Source organism: Rhipicephalus microplus, chromosome 3 (genome assembly GCF_043290135.1).
Source record: "Rhipicephalus microplus isolate Deutch F79 chromosome 3, USDA_Rmic, whole genome shotgun sequence".
Taxonomy (NCBI): domain Eukaryota; kingdom Metazoa; phylum Arthropoda; class Arachnida; order Ixodida; family Ixodidae; genus Rhipicephalus; species Rhipicephalus microplus.
Genome location: NC_134702.1, coordinates 49359544 through 49384342, shown reverse-complemented (window position 1 = coordinate 49384342; position 24799 = coordinate 49359544). Strand labels below are relative to the sequence as shown.

Below are 24799 nucleotides of genomic sequence, written 5' to 3'. Positions count from 1 at the left end.
GGTTAACATCAATTGTAGACAGATGTCATCCGCTTAAGTTTATTTATGTAGCAGTGTCCAGGGCTACAGTACTCGTGGGCACCAGCCCTCCATTTTAGCTTACCGGTTCTGGTGCTGCTGTCATGATCCATGTTGCTGTTGGCATCGTTACGCGAGTGTAAACAACTGGTTATATAAAACATATGCGGCTGTTTAACATATGTCTGTGCATGCATTTGTACAGTTCTTCAGTGCCACTTTGCAAAGTTTCACTCAATAAGAAAATTACAACACAGTCACCTTACATGCGCATGCTTTGCGTAACATCGATTCCCAAGGTACGTGGGATATGCCGATTTTTCACTGTTGCTCTAATTCTTCTTTTGATTATAATTAGTTGGTATAGAAGGGTGAATAGCGAGACTTTCAAATAAGATGTCATGTACTCTTTTATTCACATTTATGCAAGTTTACAGAATACCAAGCCCTTCTCTTTTTCATATAAAAAAAATAAAGCTTATGTTCAACGACATATTTATCTATAATGACATTCACGATCAGAAACTAGACCAGTTGGAACAAACTGGACCATAGTATTCTGTACGTCTAAACAATTTCTCTCGTATTAGTAAATTACTCTTTCAAGATGGAAAAAACACCATGCTTGCTGCAAAAAGACACTTGATAAACGGGAAAAAAGCATAATGAAGATATTGACGGCGATGCCACCTTGACATTCTCACACAAATAGCCATGACGAGACAGATTTTGACGGCATCTACTAGGGCCTACGTACTCCCTGATTGGTAAAAATGAAGTAAATTGTGCTCTGAGAAGGCAAAACATTTAGCATACCAAGTTTCAGGAAGTTTCGTAAGGCCAATGCCACCATAACACGAAAAAATGCATCTTGAAATATGCGACGTTGTGTGCATGAAAGATTCTGGCATGAAAATGAGTGATAAAACTATTACCTTTGTTTTCTCCGTCAATATTAAGCCTATGATAGTAAAATTAACGACACAAGAGTTTTCAGAGTAAAATTTATCATCCTGTACTGATTCACTGCTTCCCTTTCGCTTTAAAGAAATGACTCCCAACGCACAAGAATTGTACTTAACATGCAGAAGAATATTACGTATTGTCGAAACTCCAGTTGAGTGCAGTTATTTCATAAATACTTGACATAACTGAATATTCAATTCATATTTTCATATATCAGCACACTCATTGTTAGTAATTAATTTCCATACGCATTGCTGAATTCTATTGGCAAACACAGTAGCTGACGTACTTCCAACTGCAACTTCTATGGGAGCCTATGCAGAACAGGACTCATGAATGTTAAAAGGTAACACTAGAGCCAGAGTATGCTTCAACGGTGTCAGGTCTATTCAAGTTTCATGCATCCGCAAGACGCGACATAGGGAGTGGCTCTTTCACCTTATTTAATGTGCATCCATACCACATCTGTGATTCATGTATTGCACGAACAAAATGGGACAAATAAATTTTTTTAGATAAAAAAGGGGGGGGTCAGAGTCATCCATCAATCCGACACACATCGTCACAAGCTGACACAGTGGAGAGAAGCAGCACCGAGAACTGTGAAACTTAATTACGTTGCATGCAACCTTGAGATGCGGGAGATGAAAGCCGTCACAAATGCCTGGCAAAAGTTTCGGGTCACAGCTATAGCACTGTGCAGTTCCCTAGCAATGACAATGTCATTGTAGCCAGTTTACGCTCTGACCTCTGCTCAAAGTGGAAGTTTCCACGGTAAAGTTCATCCCGGATGGAATTTAAACATACTAAAGGTTCCCAAAAGTGGAAGGCAGTTCATGATGTGCCGCTGTTTTCAGCTATATATATGTTACTATTTCCTCTAATCTGAGCCCAACCTGATCTAACAGCCTCAACCTCTGTGAAGCAATCTGAAGCCAAAATAATCTGAACTCGCACCCAAATTTCTCACACATTTCTGTGTGCAATGTAGTTCTTAAGTGTAAACTTGAATGCACAATTAAGCGAACACACAACTAACTTGAACGTACAACTCAGCACAATAAGGTGAATCAAAATCAAGCCATCTGAGGTTGTTTTGAGTTACTGACAACTTTTTTTTTTCTTTTACAATAAAGGTTAGGCTGCACATCTTTTTGTAATCATCTGCCCGTAATTGCTCGAGAATTAGGCCAATCAATAATAAAGTTGCTCTATTTCTTACTATCTTTATAGGAATAGTACTGTAGGGAGAGTGCACCTGGAACTATTAATACCAAGCAGTACTGTGCTAGAGGAACATGACACACCAGCATTGATAGAATGAATTTTTTTTTGTTTCACAGATATGATGGAATCATGCACAGATTTATCAAGATCTACTTACAATGAATTTACTGCATTCACGACAAAAAAAATAAGTGAACCACAAATACGGCCAGGAGAGTGCAACAGCACAATCTAGACATGCAATATAAAATGTGGCTCAAGTTACTAGCACTCAGAGCTCAAAATCTACAAAGCAAGCAAGCTGGGCTTATCCACAATAATCACAATAACATGCTGAATATTGTGTGTGAATTAATCTATGTAACATGACAAAAAGGTCCTTTTCTTCTAAATTTTAAGCCAACACAGTTATGAAAGAATGATTATAACAAATGCAATATTTACAAAGAAGAGAATATATTTACACTTCGTCGAAACTCGTTCCTCTATTAACCTGCAAACTAACAAGTGCCTGCAATGATTTAACAATAAATAAATAAATAGATAAACAAATAAATAAAGTCTGTACAACTGAGAACTTGTCAATCTTTTGGAATAACTAGGTTCATGCGCACTGATGCATCAAGGGCATTCAGGCTCAATCTAACAGTGAAGGTGTATTCCAACAGCTGGTGGAAAAGCTTCCCTGACAACGGGAAGCAAAATTAAAAACAATGCTGATACAAAGCACTGCTACGGCCTGTCAAGGCTCTTTATAGTCTCCCAGCAACATGAGTCAGACAAAAAGTAAATGTTAAAAAATGAGCACTTCAGAACAATTCCACTAAAAGAAGTGAAACAGATGGCTGGTACATTACAGCTCAAGGTTGCATTTAAGAAAAAAGGAAATGTCTGTATGATCGATTAAAGGAAGTACATTTCCTTTATGACATGCCCTATCAATTGAAATGTGTCTCAGTACTCAGGTGCCCTCCTTCCTTTACGGTCCTAAAGTTCAGCCATAGATGAGTTATCATTCGAAACAATGTTACTACAATAAACTCTCATTAAATGAGAGTTTGAAGAGACCAGAAAGATGCACTGCATTTAGCAAGAGTTCCGTTTACCAAGAGACGAACTAGGGTGCCAAATTCAAGTGCTAAACCATTTATATATAAGGCAGTTGTTCCAAATAAGTAGCAGTTCTGTTTAAGAGAGCTCCGTTTGAGAGTCTTCCGCACTTTATACCCCTACCCATAAGAAGCTGCTGTATTGTGTAACACGAAAATACAGCATGTCGATAATCAAAATACAGTGCTGAGCCTGGCATTCCCAATTCAATATCCGTGTTTCCCCATCAATGAGAGAAGCAACAAAGAGCAGTAGGGTATTGATTAAACTTGGCTGGAACTTATTCTTTACTAGTACAACTATTACACTATTCATACCTGCCAACCTCGAAACCTCGGAAATCAAAAGGTTTGCAAAATAAAAAAGAGGGAGGGGGGGATGGGAAGGTGGAAAAGAAATCACACATTTATATTTCTTCCTTCTCAGGGCCCCAATAACAAAATACACAGTTCACTCAGTAGAGGATGACATGCCAGTGTTCATACAGAAGCTTGTAATCATCGCACACGCATGTGATTAATGAAACGAGAATGCAGGGCAAAGTGTGTGCCGTGACCTCCGGAACTTAGCAGCCCCTAAAATCGTTAACTGCTTGGCTAGTTAGCGAGACATGCGTGGCTTTGAAGAGTGAGAACTTGTTGATAAAACAACTTTTGTTCGTCTTACATTTGCTCTTGGTTCACAAGTATTTCTCAAGGGCACATTAGTTTCGGCACATGCGCGGTTGCTGTCGACAGGATTTCTTCATGCCTCTCGAACTAAGTTGTAAGTTGAGCATCTTTTTTTGTCTGAACTCTCTTGTTTTATTGTCAAGTTTTTTTATTCAAAACAACATTAGTAGCCTGGTGTGATACACTGCATAACATCGTACAGTGGTTAAACTAATTGTGCACTCGCTGCAGTGCAATGTCATCATAAGTTCCTCGTAAAGATAACATGCCAAACCACGAATAACTAATAACCAAGACCGTACACAAGCATGGCAATTTTTCCTCCCTTGACATCAGTGGGTAGAGTTAGCCATTTAGGTTCCTGAAGGCCAAAAAGTTTTTAGTTCTGTCACTTGCCATAATAGGGGTTAGGGTTGTTTATTGAAGATTTATGGCCCTATCTATGTAGTCGGAAAGACAAGCTGCCGAAAATCTGGAGAGCTCGCAGGTACGGCTATCAGACTATCACTGCTATCATCACCGGCCTGACTAGGTCCACTACAATTCTCTTGCTAAATTGTGCGTGCATTACATATTTCTGATGTGGCTATTGGCATTTTTGATCATTAATTAACTAACTAGCCTCCTAAGAATGAAGCAATGCAGAGAGTATCAGGAAGATTCACTTTCTACACAGCCGAACCCCTCCATTGGGTATGTGCCATTTTCGGAGAAAAACTACTACAAAGCAAGTACTTTTCCCATTAACCTGATAGCTTGCCTACTACGGCAGCCTTATTTTATCATCATCATCATCAGCCTGACTACGTCCACTGCAGGACAAAGGCCTCTCCCATGTTCGGCCAGTTGACTCGGTCCTGTGCTTGCTGCTGTAAATTCATACCCGCAAACTTCTTAATCTCATCTGCCCACCTAACCTTCTGTCTCCCCCTAACCTGCTTGCTTTCTCTGGGAATCCAGTCAGTTACCCTTAATGACCAGCGGTTATCCTGTCTACGCGCTACATGCTCGGCCCATATCCATTTCCTCTTCTTGATTTCAACTATGATATCCTTAACCCCCGTTTGTTCTCTAATCCACTCTGCTCTCTTCTTGTCTCTTAAGGTTCCACCTACCATTTTTCTTCCCATTGCTCGCTGCGTCGTCCTCAATTTAAGGTTATTTTATCACCACCAACTTATTAATTCCATCTGCTTACCTAGCTTTCTACCTACCATTGTCGTGTGTGGCTTCTTGAAGAATCCTGACTTTTTTTTTTTTTTTCTTACTGACCAGCAGTTATATTTAGTCTGTTCTCGTGAATATCGATGACTATTCAGAAATAGTGTGAAAAATAGACATCACAACAATAATCAGATATCTGTTTTAAAGGGTGTGCAGTATCCGCAGATTGAAATGCGTCATCAAACTTTTCAGTATTATGACTACTATCTGAAATTTCTAGAGATATCCAGCTATGTCTCAACAAATATGGTCTCTAAAGATAATGTTGGCCCTGATCTACATGTTGTAGTTGAATTACACTGATGTCAACCAGACTATACGGTGGAAAAAAAGTATGCTGTTACTTAGCACTAAACTGCCCCTTTTTAATCAGAAAGTGCTGTAGATCTCTTTTCATGGTATTGAACTATTTATCTACGGTGATAACTTATGGCATTCTCCCGCATATAACCCCACAAAATACACAAAAACTTCGGAGCTAAAGTGGGGGTACAGTTTATAAAGAGTTTTGTTATAAAAAGCAGCTTTATGATAATACTTCACAGTAATGCAAGAAAAGTAGCTTCACGTCAATACGTTAGAATCTTTATCTTTCTAAAAATGTATTCCATGAGTTACTGTTGGGTCTGCGGGTTATAAGTAGAGGCATACTATACGTGAAAAAATGCAGTATGACACTACTACTCTTTCTTGTTCTAAGAATTTAAATTTTTCGATGACAGAGATTGTTATGCTAGACAACAGATTTGCATCTGGTGCAGACAATAATAATATCTGGGGTTTAACATCTGCTGCAGACAAAGCTTAGAAGTGGTGTTGTCAAGTGTTAGATAATATGTAGCAATGTTTAAAAAAAATTAACAGTGCATTTAAAACACACTTTATTTTTACAGTAATATAAATTTGGCTGTCAGAAGACTCAAACATTCAATGTTATAGAGAAAAAAAATCTAAGAAAACACAGAACAGAACTTGGGTCATAACATAAGACACAAGTGTATGACCTAATAAGGCAATAATTAATATTAATGGGCGGGATAATGGTTACTTTGATAATGCTGTACAATGCAGGGCTAGCACAAGAACAATATATGCAACGCCCAAAAAAATTTCATTAGCAACAGCTACACAATAGGTAAAGCAGAGCAATATCCTGACAAACTTCTTTTTTTCAGCTCATGATGAAATGCCATTTTAAGTTTGTGTGGGAATCGGTGCGACATTTATAAATTTGCCAATGCACCTTCGGCACTGCATCCCGTTTTTAAAAACTGACGTTCTCGCCTTTATTTTTTTTAATTCTATCTTTTCAGCATTGTTACCTCTCAGCTAGAGTCGATGAGTTCCCACAGCAAAGCACAGTAATGTAGAACATTGAACCTCCAATTGTTTTTAAGGATAAGATAAAGGGAGGCCCCGCGATCCTCCTTGTGATCAATGTCCTGCCTTACGGTGTTTCTCCTTTCCAAAGGATAGTTTAAAAAGCAAAGCCTGTGTAATGTGGCCAGCCACTGCAGGCCTCACAACAGTGCATCTGTGCATTTTGAATATGCCAACACTGTACAAGTGCACTGAATGCCACTATACACCTGAATTACTGTGGCTTTCTGCAACTTTCTATTTCAGCAAAGCCCAAGCTTTAGTGGCACAGAGTACATATGATAGTTTTTTGACAGCCCAAATGTAACCATGCACTCTAAAATTCGAGCTGAGTGATTTCGTATATATTCCAACTCAAAAGCATTTTACTGCATGCTTTACTGTACCACATTATGGGATACCAGAAGAAATGTGCACAAGTGTGGGCCCTTACAAAATGTAGACTTTTTATGGGACGTAGACTTCTTATGCGACGGAGACTGCTTGATAAATAGGCTTTACGCTTACGGCCCTATCTCGCGGATCCACTCGTGTTTATGGCTAAACGCGATATCCGCTTTGCAGAGACACCAGCCGCTGAGTCAAAATAAGCTGATGCATGAGTGCCAGTTGTGATCACCTCGTTTCGGCCGACTTAGAGTGACCTAAAATACTAAAGCCGTAAACATAAAAGGCCTCAAGCCAACGAAAGGCTGGATAGATGACACATTCTAGGAGGGTAAAAATGAACCAGGCAAGCACAAAGTTCTAATTGCAAAAGCATTGTAAGGTTTACTTCTTGTGTAAATGTTTTGCAGCAGCATAAGTGTGAATGAGTTACCTTCTTAATCATTTTTCACCTGATAAACTCTATGCGACAGTAAACGTGTCCATGACTATGGCTGCACAAAGTGTCACAAGATGTCCCCACCATCGTCTGGTAAGATGGTATATTTTTGCAGCCCTTTGCGTATACCAAGATACTGTAGACTCTAAAATCCACTCTTTTGATTTTGCCGCAGCGATGATTTAATCTGATGTCACTCAAATATAGTTTAAATGCAGTTATTATCACCATTTAGAGGTTTCCACTAACATAATGGTAAATGCTTACGTACCAACATGAGCGTTTATGTATCGGGAGCTAAAACTTCTCTAAAACATGCGCTCCAGTAACATGGTTAATGCGATCTGGTATTCCGGTAACACCTAACATCAAAAAGTATACGTACAAGATAAAAGTTCCTATCACGCTAACAAATCTATTTTACTTAATAGTCTATATCATGCCAATTTTTACTGTTCACACATAGGAACCTACACAAGGAACGATGCCGAACAAAAATATACAAAATTGTTGTACCACTCAGGAGACCAGACTGTTTCGATAAACCAGGGGTCTCAAACATGCGGCCTGCGGACCTTTCACCAGTGGCCCAGCCTGTACACAATTCTCTTAAAGCTATATATGCTATACATATATTTTAAAGTTTTCTAGATAAGTAATCAACTAGCTTTCAAAGTGCAATAGAAAGAAGTTCTCACAAGAAAGTAACTCAACAGGAAAGGCCGTCTGTTTGTTTAAGCGGACGTGACTAAAACTTAAGTTATATAGTGCTTCGTAAAGAAATAGTTATGCAACTTTGCTGAATGGCACTTGGATTCTTTTCTAACGTACTGCGATCAATAACTATACATGTATGTGATTGATCTCTAGCCTTTTTTTCATTAGACACCCCAATCAGTCACCATTTGTCGAAACATAGCCGTGAAACACAGTAGTGGAGTCAGAGCCGAGATTTGAGCCATTCTGGAGATTAGTATCAACATGTTTTTCGAATGCTGATGCTAAATCTCCTTCAGAAATTACTCCCATATACAAGGCATGAGAAAGGCCTTTCAAAGGGAAATATTAGCTGGCATTTTATTCGGATGTCCTTGCAGGACTCAATATTCTGACTGCGGCCTGCTACCTAAGGCGAGTTTGAAATCCTTGTGATAAACAGTTTATTTCACACATTTTTTAAACACTTCACTTTATTTCTGGAGGATTGTGAGTGCGCAACAGCTACTTGCCAATGTGCAGATCTGAGCACTCACAGTTGTGACACTGAGTGTCCCCACAGTGGAAGCAGGGTATAAGCATTAGTGTCCTGCTACTACCATTTTTTCACCTTTCTTTATACATCCCACACTCTCCACCTGCTTTACCCAAGTACCGTTGCTACTCTGCATGCTATTCCAGCTATGCGGATAAATACTGACATCTATATGCTCAAGATTTACCTTCCAAGAGCAACTGTTTCACACTGCAAGGTTCGGGCTCTGACCAAAGCTGTCATGCAGCACTCACCTTCCTAAGAGTTGAGTACTTGTTCTCTCCTCGCAGCACGTTATCCTCGTAAATGAGGTCCATGGAGGTGAGCTTGTTCTCCACCTTGAGCACCTCGATCTCGGACTTGAGCTCCTGCAGGTGCTCAGCCAAATGCTTGCTCTTCTCCAGATACTCCACACTGTGCACAACAGGTAAAGCAAAAATGAAGTTAACTGGAATGATGAACCACACTTGTCACGAGACACGTTAGATGCGAGAAAACCTTTTAAAGTTCAAAGAAATGGTCTCAATAACATATGTCCTTTAGCAAGCATGCTTGCACGAGAGAACAATTGTTGTTATACAGTTTCTTGGGTGCTTAATAAGTGTAAAGGACACACCTCCTTTTAACACAAGGCGTAGCAGGTGAACTGAGACTGAGTACGTGTATCCATATCTCAATGGCACAAAGATGCGTATAGCTCTTCTCTTCGTCTGCAACAAGTGTACAGAGCTCACAGATTGAAATAATACAGTTTAGGGCTAGGTAATTAATGTAACCACAACCTCCAGTCTATGTCATACGTTATTTCGGCTCAAACAACTACACCTGGACCACATTACCTTTAGTAGCCAGATTCATAATTCCATGATGCGGTTACCTCGATAGTGAACATCAACTGTTATACCAAAAGTTGTGGCGTCAAGTTTCAATCTGCGAGGACTGCGCGCAACCCAATGGCGAGAAGCCTGTCAACTTAACGTGTCTGACATCATGACAGTAAAAAAAATGCACAACGCAAGTTACACCACTGGTCCTCTTTTCCAGCAAGTGTCCACTTCCATGCTCTCAAAAAGTCTTCATTAATAACGCCTACGTAAATTCTGCACACACACCATATTCTTCAGTTAAACTGCGACAACTGGACATTGCGACAGTGACGTGGAATTTGTCACCGCTTATTATGGCAATGTTCTGCATTTGATAACGGGCGAATGGCCATACAAGCTTTGCAGTTCACAAATTATCGTAAAGCGCTGCTTACGAACCCAGACACGCAGTTATTATTTGCGCAATATGAAAGTCGGAGCGGCCTGATCAGAGTGGTTTAGGGGGTCTGACAAACCACAGTAGTGAACACACACCGCCTCAACACCAGTGATTGTTAATAGACTAAGTGAAAAACCTACGACATTATACAATGTTATTACAGTTTTAAAGTCCCGCTTAACCACACAGTGGACATGCGCCTCCCTCTAGTTTAAAAGAGGTTTTTCAATCCATTCTAACTGTTGCAACAAAATTATGATAGAGGTATAGCAACGGCATGACTACATAGTTTATGCCTTTGCTCTTATAAACGTGCACTCCTTTGTAAATGGTTGCATGCAATTACGTATACACACTACACAAATGGGGCTTCGGACACTAATGTTGTAACTCCTCACACTGCTAAAAAATGTATGCGAGTGTTTGAGAGCAATTTTTCGTTCGTGCTAACACGAAACTCTCACGAATTTCTAACTGTGCAAGGCCTGTACTGCTGTGCACTGGCAATGTATCTTTGATGGATCACTGATGATCACATGGCTGATACCGCTATAATTTGAACTTTGCAATACAGAGAGCACAGAAGCTACAAGGAACGAATCCCCTCACCGTTCTTTTTCTATTTCCATAGAAAGCTGAGCCATGTCAGCATCCGTGGTGAAGTCGCAGCTGACGCTGATCGGTGAATGCAGCATCGAACTGTCAAGGTTGAAGCTGCTATGATCAAGACCAGCGGGCAGGTTGCTTGTTGCTATTGTTGGCACATCGGGCACCACAACCGAGTTCTCGTAAGTCTTCAGCGCGAATGGCGTCGAGAAAGAGAACGACCAAATTTTACAACAAGCACACATCTTCTACTGTAAAGAAAATAACCGTAAATAAAAAGAGAGAAAGAAAGTAAAATAAAATAAAAAGTAGCCGGAAGGCAAACTCAAGGCCCAACACAGGCAATAAAATCAGTGTAAAAGATAGAGGACTGGCCACTCAGTTAGTAATCAGTTGTTGAGAGAAAAAGAAGCCTTCAAGTGGACTCGGGTAAGCGAGTTGTAAGATAAGCTGACAGTTCGGCATTCTTTCCAGCAGTTTTCACAGCACACCAAGTCCAAAACTATGCATGAAACAAACATATTTGTAAATCAAGTTACTCTTCATAAGGCAACCCTATTGCAAAGAGAAGAATAAATAAATGTGAGGGCTTTAAACATCAATTAATCTAATTAAATGAAACATTATGATTTTTTCTTGTAAGCCATACAGCAACTGAATCCCATAAACACAATGCTACGATCTAGGTTAGCTGTATTTTAACGTTTCAAGTTCCTTTTCTTCCTTGATGACACCTACTATGTGAAAATCCCCAAAAGCTACAAATATAAGAATAAACAAGATACGCATAAGCTTTTTCAGATCTGCAAGGCTCCAAACTCCCACCCACTACAAAACACATACCGTCCGTACTTCATAGGGGCTCCTGAAGATCCCCAGAAGCTTCTCTTTGGCTTGCTTCTCTGCCAGGCGGGCCTGGAAGAGCTCATCCTTCAGTTGATGAGCCTCCTGGGCTCTGCAAAATGCAGCAGTGGACAAAACAACGAATGTATTAAATGTAAGTCAACTGCTCCTAGAAACTGCGCTGACTACACGAAACATGAAACTTTAAAATAATTAGCAAAGGTTTGATTGATTGATTGATTGATTGATATGTGGAGTTTGACGTCCTAAAACCACCATATGATTATGAGAGACGCCGTAGTGGAGGGCTCTGGAAATTTCGACCAACTGGGGTTCTTTAACGTGCACCCCAATATGAGCACACGGGCCTACAGCATTTCTGCCTCCATCGGAAATGCAGCCACTGCAGCCGGGGTTCGATTACGCGACCTGCGGGTCAACAGACGAGTACCTTAGCCACTAGACCACCGTGACGGGAATTCACGGATTGAAGCGAAAAAGTTCTAAGGTACATGTCATATCAGCGTAATCTTGACTGGAAGACTTACATCAGAGCCTAAATTAACATAAGCTTTACCCAGCACTGCTTGCAGCTTTAGGTGCTCAGCTTGGTTGTGCGATCAACAAAAGCTCATCTAGCAAATTTCCCTCAAGTTGTTTCCCCCTCATGGTTGTCAGGTCTTGTGGAATCTAGCATCTGACTATGCATACTGTAACTGGGGTTGCTGCAGCTTTGCACGTGATCACGAGAACACTTCTGCAGTGGCACCATCTGATGGTGTGGTTGATCCAGCTTCTTTTGCACACAATGTTGCACACCTTATTCCTTTGAATGCATCTCTATTCATGAGATTTCATCCCCGGATGATACAGACACGAATTTCTGGTGTGGCCAAGCATTACTGGCTCGATATTCTGCTGTAGCGAGTCAAACTTCCTCAATTCCACACATGCTCTGTCAGCCTGCTACACTGATTTTCTAATTGGGCTAATACACTCAAACCTCGATATAACGAACATGGATATAAAAATATATTGGTTATACCGAAGTAAATAAGAATAGTTTTGCAACAGACACAGTGTTAAGAATATACATTTATAACAAATTTTCAGATATAAAGAACTTTTTTTCATTGTGAGATGCTATTTTGAATAATTGAGGTTTGAGTGTCGCTTATATGGCATACAAAGCACCACAGTAAATGTGCTTTTTTTTAGTTGCCTTACTTTAACCAGTTGAACTCCTTTGTAAAATACACTGATATGAGAGACAAATAGGTATAAGAGACCCCAATGTGCCAACAATAAAATAACGGGTTGATAAAAAAGAAATGCTAAGGTACCCTGCTTATAACAGACATCTCATATAAAAGATTGTTGCCTGGGGCATGCCTCTTATAAAGGGGTTTAACTGTACTGCGTTTCATCAGCACATAAGAACCACAGACAAGAATGGAACACAGCTGAGATATAACAAATGTACATTGTGTTTCAAATAAAAATATCAATATACCGTATTTACTCGCATAATCAGCACACTCCTAGTTTGGTCACCGAAAATTCAATTTTTTTTATTCCGCGCATGATAGGCGCACCCTCAACTTGGGCGTGATCAGAAATGATTCTACCCCCCAGCGGTACAGTTGGAACGTGGTACCCTGAAGAAAAAGAAGGCAAATTGACGAGCAAATAAAAAAATTCGAAATGCAATAACCTAACCAACGTGTTTGTCGAAATAAAGCTAAAAAAAAGCATCCATGAGTGAAAAAAAAACAAACAAAAAAAAACAGATGTTTCATTAATTACTGATACCTCCCCGAATTGCCGCGCTCCTTGGAGGTCACGCGTACAACGTCGGGGGCTCGATCGCCATCATCACTATCAGAGAAAAAGAAACAAACTTCATTTTGCAAGCGGTGTGCGTATGTTGTGGTCGCGTATTGGCTCCACCATGGGGAAGTATACAAGCTACACGGCTGGATTTTAACTGAAGCCAGTGCACTGAGCCCGGAGCACGGAAACCGGGCTGCAAGCAGGCATTTTGTTGTTCGAGAAACCAGTATGCGATACTGGAGGGATCAAGAAGAAAAAATTAAGGCAACGAAGAAGACATGACGGTTTCCGTGGTGCCAAGACCGGCAGGTATCCAAATGTCGAAGAGCAACTGGTCCGGCATATATTGGAGCTATGACAAGACGGCTGTGCTGTTTCACTGGATATTGTGTAGACTGAGGTGCGCAGAATAGCCCGAGCGCAGCGCATTGAAGCAAAAGAGTTCAAAGCCAGCTCTGGATGGACAACTCGTTTCATGCGGCGCCATGGCAGACCACCTGGTGCCAGCACTTGCCTGTAGCATATGAGGACAAAGTGGTGGACTTCCACCGTTTCGTTATAAAACTCCGACAGCAGAAAGACTTCATTTTGTCCCAGATTGGCAACGCTGATCAGACTCTCCTTTGCTTTAATAAGCCGCGGAACATGATAGTGGAGGAGAAAGGTGCACTGAGCGGCATCGTCAGAACATTTGGGGCTGATAAACAATGATGCACCGTAATGCTGGTGGTGAGAGCGGATGGGCGCAAGCTACCGCCTTACGTTGTTTTTAAACATAAGACACTCCCAAAGACAAATTTCTCTCAAGGCATCTGCGTCAGAGTCCAGGAAAAAGGCTGGATGAGTGAGGAACTCATGGTGGATTGGGTGAAAACAGTCCGAGGTCGGCGGCCGAAAGGTCTGTTGTTCCCGTCTATGCTTGTCCTGGGTAGTTTTCGTGGGCACCTAGTAGATCGCGTATGAGACGAGCTAAAGGAGCTGCGCACAAATCTGGCAGTGATTTTGAGTGGCCTCACATCGATACTGCAGCCTTTGGACGTGTCCTTGAATAACCCTTTCGAGGACAATGTTCTAAGGCTGTACATTACCTGGATGGCTGGAGGACAACATCAGCTGACTCCAGGTGGTAAGATCAAGAGGCCGCCTGTGGAAATGCTGTGCGCTTGGATTGCGGAAGCGTGGTAGGCGATCTCCGACGAAGTCGTCAGGAAAGCTTCAAGAAGACGGTTATTTCGAACGTACTGGATGAGAGTGAGGATGAGATGCTGTGGGGTGCAGATGATTCGAACACCTAAAACAAATCCACGCTCGGCGAGGATAAATGTGTGCTTTCCGACTCAGACGGACTCCAAATAGGGAAAAGAAGGAAGACCTACGACATTTGTGTAAATAAATTTTACATGTGTGTGTGCAGTTGACGAATCTCGCTTGTTCATTAAAAGCTACGCAGGTATGTTTCTTTTATGCTGAATTGATTGGTAAATGATAAAGCCGCCTTTTACTTGACAAATGTGCAGATTTAAAGCGCAAGAACAGAGTCGAAAAAATTTTCGAAAATTTTACCCCGAGTAATTGGCACACCCCTAACTTCAAGCCCGATTTTCTGAAAAAGAAAAGTGCCTATTATGCGAGTAAATACGGTAGTATGACTAAATCTGATGCATGAGAAAGCATAATGATCCCTAGTTGGCTACCAAGACACTTACTGCTCTGTGATAAGAAGCCATCAACTTTGCAAAAAAAAAAAAGAATGTTGCCTGGGCTTTTTGTGGGTCAGAATATACACTTAATCATTTTATTTGTCAAATTTATGTGTTTGATGAAATGTTTCTTCTCATCAATTCATGTAAACTCAAAAAGGAAATGTGTATCAAAGAAATGCTTACTATACCAGTGTAACATGTAAACTTGTATTTTAGAACTGCTGTGAAAGACGTCTTCCACAACATTTCATGCTTGTAAATTCGTGGGGATCTGAGGCGCGCCCGCGACCATTTCGCGGGCATTCCGCCACACGGTCACACCCTCTTGCTTTTCTGCTCTGCTAACACCACGTGGCGATAGAAGGCGCCACGTGCAGGCGGCACGGGTTACGTGCGCGCCGAGAGAGCTGACTCTCTCTCTTGCGTACGTCTTCCTGGGACACACGTGAATGAGCGGGATAACGCAGCTGGCTACCGCTGAAGTGCGGGTCAAAGCTTTGGCTTTGCTCACTATTAGATTCTTTGGACAGGAACACTAAAATTCTTCTAGCCTTCTTTTACGTCTTTACTGCCTTTAATCTACTGCTGCATTACCGTAATTACTCGAATCTAACGTGCACCTTTTTTCCGGTTAAGCGAGTTCATAAATCGCATGCGCGTTAGAATCGAGTACGAACAAAAAAATTAAGGCCAATCTATTGCCATCGGCAAATCTAAAATGGCCGCCCCCTACGTGCGTCGGCATGGCGCGTGGTCCATTTCTGCCTATGTGTTTCTCATGTGCGGCACTTCGTACGTGTGCTGAGGAGTTCGTCATCTAGTAGTGCATTAGCATCGACGGTGTGGAATGGCCGACTCCAAAAACTCGAGTGCACCACGATGCCGCTTTTAAAAGAAAAGTCATCGCGTGTGCAGAAATGGACGGAAATCGGGCCGCATCGCGGTCGTTCTGAGTTCCCGAAACGTGCGTGCGGGACCGGCAGAAACAAAAGCAGAAGATTTTCGACAGCAAAGCTTTACGCAAAGACTTCAGTGGACCACAGCAGGGTCGGTTTCCACAAATTAAAGAGCTGCTCGGCGAGTATGTGCTTTAGCAGCGAGCAGCACAGCGGCCCGTGACGGCAGAACTGCTCCAAGTGCGGGCTATGCAATTAGTCTTAGAAAAAGGTCTAATGCGGAGCCAGTTTTAAGCGAGCAGGTGCTGGCTAACTAACTTTATGAAGAGGAAACGCTTTTCCCTCCGAAGGGGAACATGCATATGCGAAAAGTTTTGCGGAGGAGTACGATGAAAAGCTTCACAGTTTTCAGAGGTTCGTCCTAAACTTGCGGTGCAACAACGACTACCGGCTTGGGCAAATCGAGAATGCCGATCAGACGCCTCTTTACTTCGACATGCCTGGCACCACAACCGTCGAGAAAAAGGGGGCGAAGCAAGTTCGCGTGCTGACATCGGTCCACGGTAAAACTACAGTGACGGCAATGCTCTGTTACACGTCAGATGGGCACAAGCTTCGCCCGTACCTCATATTTAAATGGAAGACGCTCCCGAAAGGAGTCGTTTTTTCGAGTAATGTGATCATGCGGGCCAGCGAGAAAAAATGGGTGCGCGTTGCAATCGATGTCTTACGTTTTTTTTTTTTTTTTTTCGCGGTGGAAATCGGGTGCGTGTTACAATCGAGGGCGCGGTAGAATCGAGTAAATACGGTAGTCACGTGCCCTTGGAGCTCGTAGATCACTATTGCATTGCCGGGACCACGGTTTAGTGTCCGGCGGTTGTGACAAACTGTAGTTTCGTTTTGAATCAGCACGTGTTGCCTGCGCACGTGCCTTCCAAACTAAGTCGTTTTATGCTACCTGCCACGGGCTTGTCCACAGAGTTTGCTGAAAGCAGCGTTGCTTTGACTGGTCGAGCATTGGATGCGCGCACACTTTCAGAGCACTGTCAGTACCGTCGTCGCCACACATGATCGTGTCAAGAACGACCGCGATTTCGTCCACAGCGGTTGTGGCAACGAAACGCACTGCAGAACACGGTGAGTGTGCTGGTTGCACACGCACTTCTGAAGCTTTGAGCACACTGCTCTCAATTGGCCTTCGTTCAACAGTTTCGGTACTGAAGTTCAAATCAGACGCCTGGATCAGGGAAAAGTGTTCGGAACTTTCGAATTCTGGCCCAATGGACACAGTGAAATTTGGATGGGGAATTTCACGAAATCAGATCTGCCGCGGTTTTCCACCACTGAGACTATTGTACATTTAGATGAACACCTCCTAAATTCGTTTGTAATAAAATGTGGTGGTGTTGCAAAAAGCCTGGAGTAAACTTACCTGCATTTTTGTCAATGCGGCTAGATCAAGCACAAAAATTTCGATTTCCGAAAGATTTTCATGACATCCGTACAAACAGAAGGAACCGTCAAAATCTGGGAGTCTTCCAGACACTCCGAGAGAAATGGCAGGTATGCTATGTGTTCCTTAGTGCTGCACGCCCGAAATGCAGATGCACCCCTTAAAAAGCCACATTGCAATGTACGGCTCTGATGAGCAAAACTTTACCTCCTTTCCGACTCCTCGATCATGCGGGCTGCCAACTGTTCCGCTTCTCGTGCCTTGCGCTCCATCATTATCTTCTCCTCTTCAGTCTGAAAGATGTTAGCAAGCATTCAGTCATTCAAAGAAGACGGCATTTTGAATTCACACACGAATTGGCTACCAGTGTTTTCTTTAATTTAGTAGTTTGGTTAACGCACTAAATACATAGGTGATCAGAATGTCCACTGCAAGGGCTTTTTTCAACGTGCTGAGCCAATACATGATCAGCTATGTGAAATGCACTACATGAAACTTGCTGAATCAAGAAATGCGTCAAATGTGCTTAATATCCATGTGCACTACTATATGACAAGTAACAATCAAGGAGAGAGAGAGAGCGAATTATAAGAAGCTAAAACTCAGTGCAGAGCACAATCAAGAGTAGGAACCTATAAAAAATTAAAAACAAAACAAAACATGCAAGTGTAAAAATAATGGTTTTCAAAAAACTTTCACACAGTCAAAATCTTCAAAGATCACAGTATCTTGACATGTCTTAAGGTGACACGTGATTAGCCTCCTACACGACTTCTTTATCATACATGGCTGCTTAATTTACACCCCAACAAGATAATATGAATCTTTCACATTATAATCGTGTCGCACAATTCAACCATATCATGTATGTGACTTTTGGGTAAGTCATAGGCTGGTGACCTTCTGAGCTGTCAAATTGTGCAATGACAAACGACAAATTTAAAGAAACACTAAAGACAAACAATGGCTTGGTTTAGATTGACAAATTGCTTCCTGAGAGCTCTAATGCTATATGTTTCGCTATCATAAGTTCATTATTAGCAGATAAAATCGAGGTTGATGTTTAATTTTTTAATATCTCACCAAAGTCCCCGCTCGAGACCTCAAAAATGTCAAAATGTATTTTTCATGTTTTCAAGACAATGGCTCAATGAAATATTCTAAAACTTCGTATGCCAGGTCTATGGCACCCACAGATGACAAAGTGCTTCATTTTTATCGATTAGAAGCTATATAAAACCCAGGAGCTACATAGGACCTTCAAATCTATGACGTCACGGTGTTTGGTGTGGTAATCTCGAGGTGGCACCTCCACCCATTCTTTCTTTTCGCGCATTTACTCGCTTACGAAGTGCCGTGTCCCGGTAAGAACGGTGTTTTTTGAATTTTGAAACTGTACTTTACTAAAAGCAAAATATTGTTTTACTCTTTAGCGTGCCTTTAAGAACTTTTAATTTTTTCATACTTATGATATCCAAGCAAACCCAAACTCAAAAGCTCACCTCATTTTTCATTCTCTGCATCGGTACTTGCCTAACTTAGAACTCTGATGCCTATTTTCATATCACATATTGTGCCTATCTCTTTCTGCTGACCACCATATACCAACTGTTTTAATGTTTCACGTTCTTTCCTTGAGCACACATCACCTGCTATATGAAAATCTTCAAACGCTAGAATTATAGCAATAAACAACCCACACAGAGGCTACGTCAAATCTGTAAGCCTGCTAACTCCCACCCACTACAACACACATACCGTCCGTACTTCATAGAGGCTCCTGAAGATCCACAGAAGCATCTCTTTATCGAAGAACCTTCCAGAATCTTCAGCTTTATTGGAATGTTGAGTCTCAAGTTTCCATAACGCGAACGCATAAAAAAAACTGTGACAAACTGAAGTAGCCACAGTGTTTCCATGGGTTAAAAGCACAGCCAATAAGTGTTTCAGAGACCGGTTCATGCCGACAATAAGACGAAGGTTTCTCAAAAAATATCCATTTTGCCTTATCCTATGCGAGCTGATCCACTTCACTCCTGTAAACTTCTGTCACCACTCTAACCCACAGCCTTTATCAACTACGCTTCCCATCCCTTGGTAACCCTTATGTTGCTCTTACTGTACTCTGGTTATAAGTCCTACACATTAAATTGTCAGCCTCGTTCCATTTCTTTCACTTGATGCCAACTATAGTGTCCTTTACCCCCACTCCCATATTGCCATCCTCTGATATCTTAATCCTATCCTATCATTTTTTTCATTCCATTGCATGCTACGTGGTCTTCGACTACCAGAAGAAATGGCCCATACATTCAGCCAAAGCAGGGCCTACCTTGATGGCACTGATCTTGATCCGCTGAATCTCGGCTTCCGCCTCCGCCGCCTTCTGTGTGAGCAGCATGGCCTCTTCTTCCGCCACCCGAGACTTCTCAGCCAGAAGTTCGGCAGTCTCTTCCGACCGCCGCTGCCGTGTGTAAAACACAGAGTGGTGTTCATAAAAACACACACACGACGAGTACAAGCACAGTGGGTATAGTATCAAATTTGGAAGGACTGCAAGCGATGTACAGTCAACGTTACACTCACCTAATTTGACATGCACTGGCGGGAGCTATGCAGTAAGAAAGGAACAAGGAGCGGTGTCAGAGCAAAGGAGAAGCAAGGTCAGCTCAAAAGAGAGCGGGCGGCATCAAATTTATAGGAGATATGCGCAGCATGTGAAAGATAGGAAAGAAGTAGAGCAAAAAACAAAGAGAGAGAAAGAAAAACACAGTTGTTAATGCAGGGTTGCTTACACAGTTGTGCAGAAGTGCCAGCCCGACAACCCCTCCACCCAAAAAGGGTAAAAAGAAAGCCCTTCTCCATACTATGGCAAGATTGCGAATAATTAAGCAGAATGAGACTGAAGAGACAATATCAATATCTACGGCACTCAAGCATCATCATAACAAAGTTTCATCTTACACGAAAATGAGTTTGTTATATCCGAAAATTCATCTTAAAGGTTTATTCCTAACACTATGTCTATTGCAGGACTGTTTTTCATTTACTTAGTTATAACCAATATTTTGTCATATTCAGGTTCATTAAATCAAGGTCTGAGTGTACTTGATTATTGCCAAAACATTACAATGGTTCAGTATTTGCAGCCAATCCAGTTCATTTCTGAGCTAACGGAGTGGAGACACCTTTGCATTGAGCTTGCCCCACATGAGAGCCCTTGGTGTGACTCTACATCCCACATGAAAACCAAGGCACTTCATCAGTCATGCGAGCTGGCAAGTTCGTGCTAGTATGTACATAATCAGTGATCACTTCCTGCTTTTCTGGCATTTACCAGTTGATAAAGAACTTGCGAAGTTAGCAGAATATAACTGTCTGCGTAAGGAAAACAATTTCTAAACTTTATTTTTCTCATCCCACAATGAACTTCCAAACGGGAGAACTGACAAAAGTGCCGAAAACGATTAGAAAGTATTGCTATGAGACATTAGGAAATTAATTGACCCATCAGACAGGTGCTTCAAAGAGGGGCTAAAGACAAAAAGAAAGACAGGTTCAAAGAACAAATGCTAGCATCTTTTGCACTGAACAAAAGGCAAACCAACCCCATACTGCGAACTTACCAGGGCATCGTGTGCCGCCCTCGCCTCCTCTTGATAATGCAACAGCCGCTGTTCCAACTCTGCTTTCTCTTTCTCAACCTCCTCGCGAAGCTGCTTCTCCCGAGTCAACTTGTTTCGCTCCGTCTGCACAAAGACATACGTACAAACACAGATTAAAAAAAGTCGCGCAACCTTTTAAACGAGCCTTAAATGGCCTACTGGCATTGCAGCACTAAAGCACCACACAAAGAACAGATGTGGATGATGTACTCCAGTCTATCTTTTGTCCACCTCCCTAAATTAATATGGCATTATGGTAAATTAAAGCATTTTTACTATTATAACAAGCAGGGTGTTAATAAGAATAAACCAAAGGCTGTCCTTTTACCACTGTATGTGTGGGCACAAGCAGTTTCTGGCACTCGGAAGAACTCGAAGTGATCATCCAGAAGAATCAATGGTTGGACCATTGCCTCTGTACACACATGCACACATAAACGACCTTACATGCCTCAAATTGTGAATTTTTATTTTTTTCCCTTGTGAATAAAGCGGTCAGAGACATTGTGTGAGCACTGTAGGCATGCGGCACACAATCTAGAGAAAAACTTGCCTGGCGCCGGAGTTTCTCCTCTTTGGCCTGTGCTTTCATCTGCTGCACTTCCATTGAATCTGGCTTCCGGCGGCGCATGAACAAGTCGTGGTTGCCAATACAGAGATCCAGGATCTAAGGACACGAGAAAAATTAAAATAGCCAATAACCGAACAACTGAATGTAAAGAGATGAGAAAAGAATTCTGCAAATCGATATGAGCTTCACTGTGCATGAAATGGACACCTAATTACAATAACAAATTAAGAAAATGGGGATGGAGGTAGCCATATTGCATTAATTTTAAAAATGTGAGTGTGTATACACACTCAGACCTCATTACAACAAGGTTACATTTTACATGAAAATACATTTGTTATAACCAAAAATACACATTAAACTTAATTTTCTAACACACCCATAGCAAGACTGTTTTACACATATTTCATTATAACCAATATTTTGTCATGATATTGACGCTTGATGTACATACAGTGATACAAAGAGAACGAATACATAGTCGCTGCACCTATCATATGGTGAAATGCTATTTCATTTCATATGGCTTGCCAGAATTTCAGCAAACTGCAGAGCCAGTCGTTGATCTATTCATGAGGTTCAGTTCAAAAAACTAGAACACCTGCAAGGTACTGTTATGAAAGACTTTGCAACAAAATTTTTACCGTATTTGCATTTTTCGCGTAAATCCCAGCTTTCAATATACGCAGGCATTTTTCCAGATTGAATATTTCATGAAAGCTGTACGCAGGCACAGCTTCAGTAGAAGAGAGTTTGTACAGTGCACGACTGCTGCTGCTAGTAAACAAAATATTCTTCCCCCAAACATTTTGTTTTTATTTCGATTTTCTTTCATAACAGCTCACAATCGAAAACATCAAAAGGTTGGCAGGCTGCTTCAACTTACCAGTTTGTTCATTCGTATTTTAGATGAGTAAAACTGAAAACATGGCGCACTCTTGTCAACAGGCTTAATATTGAACTGCAAGGAGAAGACGTACAAGGCAGGTGCATGTAGATAAATGTGCAAAGTAAAAGCTTTTATGATAGAAACAACCAGCAGCTACTTAGCTTATCACAAGAAAATGCAATGAACAAAAAATTAGCAGATCCCACTGGGAATCGATGATATGCGAAGCACGAATGAGGAAGGTTAATATGTCGCTTTAAAGTGAGCACAACGTTATGAGGTGAACGTAACTTATGTCGTACATGACTTTTATGCTATGATTATCATGTTTAGACGTGTCATTTACCCTCCTCGTCTGTTCACATCATGTAATACGAAATTTCGCATATGTGGAACTAGCGAAACGGCTGTGAGCACCCTATAAGCGTAGCATGTAATCATGTTTCACATGACATGCATATCATGATTATTATGTCTAGACGTGTCATTTACCTTCGTCGTCTATTCACGTCACGTGATAAAAAATTTGGTAAATGTGGAGCTGGCAAGACGACCGCGAGCGCGCTATGGGCGTAGCATGTAGTCATAGTTGACATGACATGCATATTATGATTATCATGTTTGAACGTGTCATTTACCTTCCTCGTCTATTCACGTCACCTGATACCAAATTTGGTATATGTGGAACTAGCAAAACGGATGCGGGCGCATCATGAGTGTGGTATGTGTTCATGTTCTTAGATGACACGCATCTGATGATTATGCGCCAGTCATGTACTTTCGTCATACATTCACGTCACGTAATACCAAATTTGGTATATTTTAAGCGAGCAAAACGACCGCGAGTGCACCATGAGCGTGGCATGTAGTCATTACTAGTCATAACATGAAAATCATGGGATGTATGTCATGATTTCGACGTTAGGGTCTGTTACTTACATTCGCTATGCAGTCATGCCACGCCATACCAGTTTTGCAAAATGTCGTGTGAATGAAAACACCGCAAGATCAGCAAGACCATAAAATGTAAATCATGACATACATGTCATGATTTTCATGTTATGACTAGTCAGCTATGCTTGTCATACCATCATGATATCCTGTACCGATTTTGGTATCAATACCATTATCGAGACGGCCAGGAAAGCTAAAAATTGTAGATGGCTAGATAGATATGCTCAGTCGCCAAAGTTCGCTGAGAAAGAAATGCTTCGCATTTAAAAGCAATAGAACAGTGATCACTTGAGAAATAGTGTCATGTAGCATGGTCACTATTTTATAAAAATGAGTATAATAAGCCACCAGCTTCTGTGATGTTTGAAAGTTAACAGTAGCAAGATTTCAAGAAACCCTTAACATTAGGTTTGTTAAAAAGCAGATAAATTCAACTTACAGCAGCACTGTTTTCTTTACATGCGCTCTATTAAATGTGAACGTTTTCGAAACACCATAACACAGGCATCCAGAGGAGTAATGATCTAGTGTAGTGTCGAGCATGCTTGCACGAAAAAAGGAAAGAAGAAATTGCTTGTTAAGTGTGATAACTATAGTTGCAACTTGGCTTATACATGAAGGATTCAAAAGAATTTTGCAGTACGAGATTTCTGAGACAGTCTAGTCAGATATTGAGGTTAATTTATGATTATGTACCATTAAGTACTGTGAAAACACCCAGTTTTGCACAAGTGCTCAGTGTTAACACTTCCAAATCACCAGATTCTAAAATTATATATGTTAAACACCCACCCCACTAAAGTGCCAGCATCAGTCTCAAAATTCATCCCGTCATGGCCGTTGTGAGACCACTAGGAGCAATCCAATAGCCTGCAAAGCTACAAAGGCACTTGTGGTTTTCACCATGACCTGACGCTCAACAGCACAGTGTAATGGTCAATAAGCTGCTAACTTCAGAAAAAACATTAGAGGAAGCGACAAGGACCAAGTAAATGTATACGAGAAAGTCACCTTCTTGTCATCGAATGAGATGTTGCGAATCTCGCTCCAGGGAAAAGAGATCCTGGGGCACAGCTTGTTGTTTTTTTCGTAGATGTTCAGGCCCAAGGCAGTGACTCCGAGCCAGAGGTCCGTCTCTTTTTTGTTCTAAAGCAGAAAAAGTATAACTACAACAATGGTCTAATGAACAGGCCAGTGCTATAAGTATTTGTAATGCCAGAACAGTAGCCAAGATACCATCACTAGGGGGCAAGCGTAAACAACCCATTCGAACACGTTAGACACCATTTCCAGGAACATTACATAAAAAGCATAGACAAAAGTCAGGTGCGGATTTCGTTTTTAGGTGCGGCATGACTGTAAAATTTGCAAAATACTGACATCAACACTCAGTGCCCTACAATGGTAGGCGACAAAGAAGACAGCAATAACTGGAAAAAAAAAGTT

General features: G+C 41.4%; 1 protein-coding gene across 2 annotated transcripts in view; it reads right to left on the bottom strand.

Annotated features, from left to right (window-relative positions):
• Positions 1-24799, bottom strand: part of Mer (ezrin/radixin/moesin family protein merlin) — a 47826-nt gene that overhangs the window by 14809 nt on the left and 8218 nt on the right. Inside the window, exons 7-15 of one of the 2 annotated variants that reach the window (XM_037426344.2) lie at positions 24365-24499; positions 22397-22471; positions 21493-21606; positions 20901-21023; positions 19607-19738; positions 17482-17567; positions 11390-11501; positions 10550-10734; positions 8929-9088 (exon numbers count right to left, since the gene is read on the bottom strand). In XM_037426344.2, the coding sequence (XP_037282241.1) occupies positions 8929-9088; positions 10550-10734; positions 11390-11501; positions 17482-17567; positions 19607-19738; positions 20901-21023; positions 21493-21606; positions 22397-22471; positions 24365-24499 (1122 nt within the window). The remainder of the gene's footprint in view (positions 1-8928; positions 9089-10549; positions 10735-11389; positions 11502-17481; positions 17568-19606; positions 19739-20900; positions 21024-21492; positions 21607-22396; positions 22472-24364; positions 24500-24799) is intronic. The other variant, XM_037426352.2, reaches the window with a different exon arrangement.